Genomic DNA, 6,912 nt, shown 5'->3' with positions numbered 1-6,912 from the left:
TTTGAGGGGAACAAATGCAAAAAAAAGCCCTATTTTTCATATTAGCCCTTTAAACGGAGTAAATAAACAAGTATGAAACTTTTTAGCGGTATATAAATAATTGCCTCTTAAAAGAAATAATTACTAATTAAGAAAAAATGTTGGTAATTAAGTTAGGGACAAAAATAGGTATTTTTGACTCCTATAAGTCTGGTAGAAATTTAACTCAACATGACTTAACGGTTACAAACAACTAGTTTTTTTCTTGAATAATAGAAAAAACTATACAGAGAGTATATTTGAAAAAGAAAAAAAAAGTATACAAGATATTTTCAGATTTTTAAGGGGTATATATATAGATAATTATCGCCTTATTTATTGGGTGACTGCAAGTTAATACTTAAAAGGGAGTAGCAACAAAGGTGATTATTGGCTACCCTGGGATTTTTTGTCGACCGTCAACACTTAATTATTAGCCCATTCTCTCACAGAGCGGGGACATTATTGTTTGTTTATTTTTTCTCTTTAGCTTGAAGAGTTAATTAAGAAGCAGTTACATCCTAAAGTGCGCATATGTTCTTTCATACATAAAGAGTGCTCTAATTAAGAGGAGCTGTGTATTAATAATACTTAAATAATAATAGACATTCAACAACTGCTAAATTAAGGAAACCTCATAAGGTTAATAGAGAAATATTCATCGGCGCGCGAGAAGATTAATCCGCAAACTCAAGTTACTACTAGAGAATATATATATATATATCCTACAAGTAGGAAAACTACGTACGTACATAAACCGCTCTTATAATAATATAGGAAGAAAACCTGCAGTAGTGAGCATTGAAGAGCTAGCTAGCGCATGCAACTTCTCTGAATTAATTAATTATACTCCCATATATATATGCATGCTTTTTTGGCCCTCAGATCGATTTCTTTACATAATGGAACAAGCGTGGGTGTTCTCGTCGCTGAACAGCGTCATGTACGTGAGTTCCGGCGCGCTGGGGCTAACCATGGCCTGAGGCACATTGCGCACAAAACCTGACGGCGCTTTCTTGTCGTAAGCTCCCTGAACGTAGGGAAAGGTGACGAGATTGTAAGGCCTGTAGGGCCAGAACTCGGCCTTCTTTCCGGTGCTCAGCACTCTCTCCATCACCTTATTGGGTTCCACATGGCCTGTCACCGTCACCCTACTTTGCTTCCGATTCACGTTTACATTTATCACACCTGAGCATTAATATTATTATTATTATTATAGTTAAACTAGCATGCAGGAAATTAATTAATTTGCAAAATATATAATTGCTTCTGTTCAATTCCAGCTGATACAGCTAATTATAGTAATTACATGTGGGTCTATATACAGTCATTAGCAATACTGGAAAGCGTCAGATACATGCAGTTCGATACAATATAGAATGAATGGCACGACGACATGAGCGAACGAAAGCATGCACCACTCTTAACTAGACTAATATTAATAAGCTACTTTCTCAATCAGAATGAGCTAGTTAATCAAAGTTTAACCTCTGAACTTTGTGGTTTCGCCATCAAGTTTAACTTTTATGCAATAAAAAATCTCCGTACGTACGTACGTAGTTGTACTTTTTATGTGTCAACAGTTCTCCCAAGTAATTAAAAATACATTTTGGCTTACCTACAAAAGTTATATTTGATGGTTGTATCATCAAATAGCATAAATTGACTATTTAGAATTCATTGCAGGCTAGTTAGTTGACTGCTATTTCCTTTCAGTAAGCCCATCTAAGATGATTTTTGGCATGCATTAATTTTTCCTATGCCTACTCCTCTATTTTCCAAGCCGCGCCGTTTGAAAGCTTAAACATTTTCGTACTATATTATTTTCCTGAAAATACTTTATTTGAATATGTTAGAAATTGTTTCGTTGGCCTTTAAGATAGAAAGTATCAATTTCATCTACTCTGAGCTCAAACCAAACAAACAACAGAGATCACAAGCATAAAATGTTTTATATTTAAGATGATATATATTACAAGTATTAGAGGACAAGGGCATGTCTGTTTGAAAATGTTAATTATTCGGAGGGGATCAATTTCTTGTGGTTTGAACTCTTTGAACTTTTAATTCACCTTGCTAATTCAAAATTTTCAATGTTCCCATCAAGTCTTGTCAGTAGGTTTTCTTCCACAGAGTTGGTGAAACACGCGCCAACCAAATAGTTACGTGGAGATAACGTGACATCTTAGTCACTACTAGCACACCGGCGAGTGGGAGAGAGAGAGAGAGATGATTACTAGGCGTGCATGCACATTAGAAAATAGAGTCCATATGGGTAGGTCCTAGCCGAAACTCTGATTTGTCATATATGATCTACAAATTAAATCTAAATGATATAAAAATAAAAAGTTATAAACCAACGGAAATATATTATGTAAGAAATTAAACTGTCTCAAAATCAGCTATTTAGGATAAATTTTATTCCGATGTGTAAGAAATAGTGTCACCGCCATTTCAATGGCATATCAGTTGCTTGGACAGAACTTAAAAGGTAAGACTCTGTTTCACCTCTTTTAGGTAAGTAAATTATCTAAGGGTGCGTTTGGTTCGCATTATGAAATATTATTAGGAATAAAAAATATCCGAGAATTTATTCCTATTCATTCTATTACTAAAAATGTGAAATTCCTATGTTTGGTTCACACGGTAATATTAATTAGCCATGTTATTTAATATTATAAAACATATACAATTAATTAATTTATTTATTTAATTAATTTTAGATAATGTTACCAAAAGTTTCAACATCTTTTTAGAAAAAAGGAAGAGAGAGTATAAGTTAGAGAGAGAGAGCATAATTAAAAAAATAAAAAGAAAAATATAGTCAAAATTAGAGGGAGTGAGAGAGTTGAAATTTTAGAAAGAGAGAGAGAGAGAGAAAGCTTAGTTTAGAGAGAGAAAAAAAGTTGAATTTTAGAAAGAAAAATAAGTTTAAAGAGAGATATAAGGTTAGAGTGTAACGAAAAATAATATCAATTAGCCGACAGGTAGAAAGAAAGAAAGAGATTAGACATATTATGATTACCCCAATCCATTAATATGAGGATACCAACCCTCCCTCAAAGGAATGAGATTATTACTTTGGGGTGAATCTTATTCCCAAGTGAATCCAATATTACCAACTAGATTATTTAGTGCGTTTAGTCAAACACCGTCATAATTTTTTATTCCTATTGGATTACTAGGAATCTTTAAAAAATAGCGCGAACCAAACGCACCCTAAATGTCAACTTAAAAGTTTGAGTATTAAAACACAAATCAATAAACTAGGGCCTTATATATAATTAATTTGCCATCTTTCTCCACAAGATTCTACCATTTTAAGTGCATGCTTCTAACAGATTTTATGGTGGTTAGTATTTATATAATTTAAAGTGATTTAAAATTTTATTTTGACTCACGGGGCTTCTGGGATGGCCCAAAGTCAAATGGGCTTTATCTGGGAGCTTGTGTGTAAGATTACTACATATGAGTTTGATCCCACATAAAAAAACTTATGATATGTAGTAGCGGCTACTATACTCTATGTTTAGGATATAACGAGAATGGTGCTGCCCACAAAGTACACACACGTGCACGTACAGAGCCGAGTCGAGCCCGGTCCGGCCCACCGTTGCGGCGGAAGGCCTTGACTACCAGACTCGATTCACCTCCTACACTTAAATCTTATCTTTTATTATTATTTTTCTTTTTGGGGCTTATTATATTTTTATTCAATAAGCATGTTAAATTTATTATGCAGTTCACACTACTGAAGACAACGGACGTGAAGGCCTGCTCCTATGAGTGTATTTTTAAAGAGCTAAAGGTTGAGTACAAGAAAATGACAAAAGAAAATGCAAAAAGAGAAACAAAACAAAAAAAAAGAAAAGAAAAAAGAGTTTATACTAACTAAATTCAAACAAAGCAATAAAAAACAGATCCACCGACTAACTTGATATGCAATAATGAAAGAAATAACAATCAGAGGAAAAGACAGGTAACAAGAAATCATTTGGAGAAGTAATGTTTTGTTTCTAATTAAATTTGTCAAATAAATTTAGTTACCTTATATCTATTTACTATCCAGCTTGTTCCAAAATTACTTAACTTATATATGGCCTTTTTTACCGCATATATAGCAACCAAAGGTGAATTATATTTTCAGAGAAGTGTTGAATATAAAATACATTAAATATTAAAATATCATTCTTTAACAACTTAATTAAAAGTATTCCATATATTTTACAATAAATAAATAAATAATAAATAAAGAGGTTTTTGCTTTAATTTGTACCCCTTACTATTATTTAAAATTTTAAATTTGCCTCTCGATACTAGAATTAAATATATCATTGTAAAACTCAATCTATTAGTAAACCTTAGAGGAAAATGGAATATTTGAGGGAATTTTTTAAAATCAAAATGGGTATTTGGTCATGCAGGAATAAATGTGATAATTTTGAAGTTTTGAAGAGCGTATAAATTAAAAATTATCTCATAAAATCAAGTGGAAAGAAAATTAAGGAGCAAGGTTGAGAGGAATAATAACCTCTCATAGAGGTAAGTGCATGTTTTACTCTCCTTTCACAGCCATCGCAGTCCATCTTCACCCTGATGTCCACAGTCTATTACGCAGAGAACAAAGACGAGAAAGTGTGATTTAGGATCGTATAATGGAATAGTAGAGATTCTAGAGAAGAGCGATCGAATCGAAGATCCTGTATGTAATCGATCTCCTTTCCAAAAAGTAATATGTACGTAGAAAATGAGTAAACTATATAAATTTGCGCTATAAATATAGAATTGCTTCATATATACTCTCACCTGCAGTGGCCTCCTCTTTCTAATTTTCAATGCGTGCTTTGTTTCTGTGGCACTGCACATATCCGAGAGGTGGTCAAGCGCACCCATCCTCGTAATAATTAATGGTGCGGGGNATCAGCTATTTAGGACGAATTTTATTCCGATGTATAAGAAATAGTGTCACCGCGCGCCATTTCAATGGCATATCAGTTGCTTGGACGGAACTTAAAAGGCAAGACTCTGTTTCACCTCTTTTAGGTAAGTAAACTATCTAAATGTCAACTTAAAAGTTTGAGTATTAAAACACAAATCAATAAACTGGGGCCTTATATATAATTAATTTGCCCTCTTTCTCGACAAGATTCTACGATTTTAAGTGCATGCTTCTAACAGATTTTATGGTGGTTAGTATTTATATAATTTAAAGTGATTTAAAATTTTATTTTGACTCACGGGGCTTTTGGGATGGCCCAAAATCAAATGGGCTTTATCTGGGAGCTTATGTGTAAGATTACTACATATGAGTTTGATCCCACATGAAAAAGTTATGACATGGAGTAGTGGCTACTATACTCTATGTTTAGGAGATAACGAGAATGGTGCTGCCCACAAAGTGCACACACACGTGCACGTACAGAGCCGAGTCGAGCCCGGTCCCGCCCACCGTTGCGGCGGAAGGCCTTGACTACCAGACTCGATTCACCTCCTACACTTAAATCTTATCTTTTATTATTATTTTTCTTTTTGGGGCTTGTTATATTTTTATTCGATAAGCATGTTAAATTTATTATGCAGTTCACACTACTGAAGACGGACGTGAAGGCCTGCTCCTATGAGTGTATTTTTAAAGACCTAAAGGTTGAGTACAAGAAAATGACAAAAGAAAATGCAAAAAGAGAAACAAAACAAAAAAAAAAAGAAAAAGAAAAAAGAGTTTATACTAACTAAATTCAAACAAAGCAATAAAAAACAGATCCACCTACTAACTTGATATGCAATAATGAAAGAAATAACAATCAGAGGAAAAGACAGGTAACAAGAAATCATTTGGAGAAGTAATGTTTTGTTTCTAATTAATAATGTTTTGTTTCTAATTAAATTTGTCAAATAAATTTGGTTACCTTATATCTATTAACTACCCAGCTTGTTCCAAAATTACTTAACTTATATATCGCCTTTTTTACCGCATATATAGCAACCAAAGGTGAATTATATTTTCAGAGAAATGTTGAATATAAAATACATTAAATATTAAAATATCATTCTTTAACAACTTAATTAAAAGTATTCCATATATTTTACAATAAATAAATAAATAAATAAATAAATAATAAAGAGGTTTTTGCTTTAATTTGTACCCCTTACTATTATTTAAAATTTTAAATTTGCCTCTCGATACTAGAATTAAATATATCCTTGTAAAACTCAATCTATTAGTAAACCTTAGAGGAAAATGGAAAATTTGAGGGAATTTTTTAAAATCAAAATGGGTATTTGGTCATGCAGGAATAAATGTGATAATTTTGAAGTTTTGAAGAGCATATAAATTAAAAATGATCTCATAAAATCAAGTGGAAAGAAAATTAAGGAGCAAGGTTGAGAGGAATAATAACCTCTCATAGAGGTAAGTGCATGTTTTACTCTCCTTTCACAGCCATCGCAGTCCATCTTCACCCTGATGTCCACAGTCTATTACGCAGAGAACAAAGACGAGAAAGTGTGATTTAGGATCGTATAATGGAATAGTAGAGATTCTAGAGAAGAGCGATCGAATCGAAGATCCTGTATGTAATCGATCTCCTTTCCAAAAAGTAATTAATATGTACGTAGAAAATGAGTAAACTATATAAATTTGCGAAATAAATATAGAAGTGCTTCATATATACTCTCACCTGCAGTGGCCTCCTCTTTCTAATTTTCAATGCGTGCTTTGTTTCTGTGGCACTGCACATATCCGAGAGGTGGTCAAGCGCACCCATCCTCGTAATAATTAATGGTGCGGGGAGGGAGAGAGAGAGAGAGAGAGAGAGAGAGAGTTGATTAGAGGTACGTAGATGTGGGTGGAGCTACGTATTTATATGGGGTGGATGATCCTTCTTAATTTGAGCT

The 6,912-nt window shown here is 33.2% G+C and overlaps 1 protein-coding gene across 2 annotated transcripts; it reads right to left on the bottom strand.

The window, feature by feature from the left end:
• On the bottom strand, positions 580 to 6,864 carry LOC109722641 (heavy metal-associated isoprenylated plant protein 21-like). 2 transcript variants are annotated; one of them, XM_020250750.1, is made up of 4 exons: positions 6,779 to 6,864; positions 4,825 to 4,907; positions 4,550 to 4,625; positions 580 to 1,206 (listed from the first exon to the last, which is right to left on the bottom strand). In XM_020250750.1, exons 1-4 carry the CDS (start codon positions 6,780 to 6,782, stop codon positions 914 to 916), a joined length of 456 nt encoding a protein of 151 aa, XP_020106339.1. In that variant the 5' UTR covers positions 6,783 to 6,864; the 3' UTR covers positions 580 to 913. The 2 variants fall into 2 exon arrangements, with proteins under 2 accessions (XP_020106339.1, XP_020106340.1); XM_020250751.1 differs by lacking the exons at positions 4,550 to 4,625; positions 4,825 to 4,907 and adding an exon at positions 6,417 to 6,492 and having other exon boundaries at positions 6,696 to 6,860.

Source organism: Ananas comosus, linkage group 16 (genome assembly GCF_001540865.1).
Source record: "Ananas comosus cultivar F153 linkage group 16, ASM154086v1, whole genome shotgun sequence".
NCBI classification, from domain to species: domain Eukaryota; kingdom Viridiplantae; phylum Streptophyta; class Magnoliopsida; order Poales; family Bromeliaceae; genus Ananas; species Ananas comosus.
This window is presented reverse-complemented; position numbering and strand designations above follow the sequence as displayed.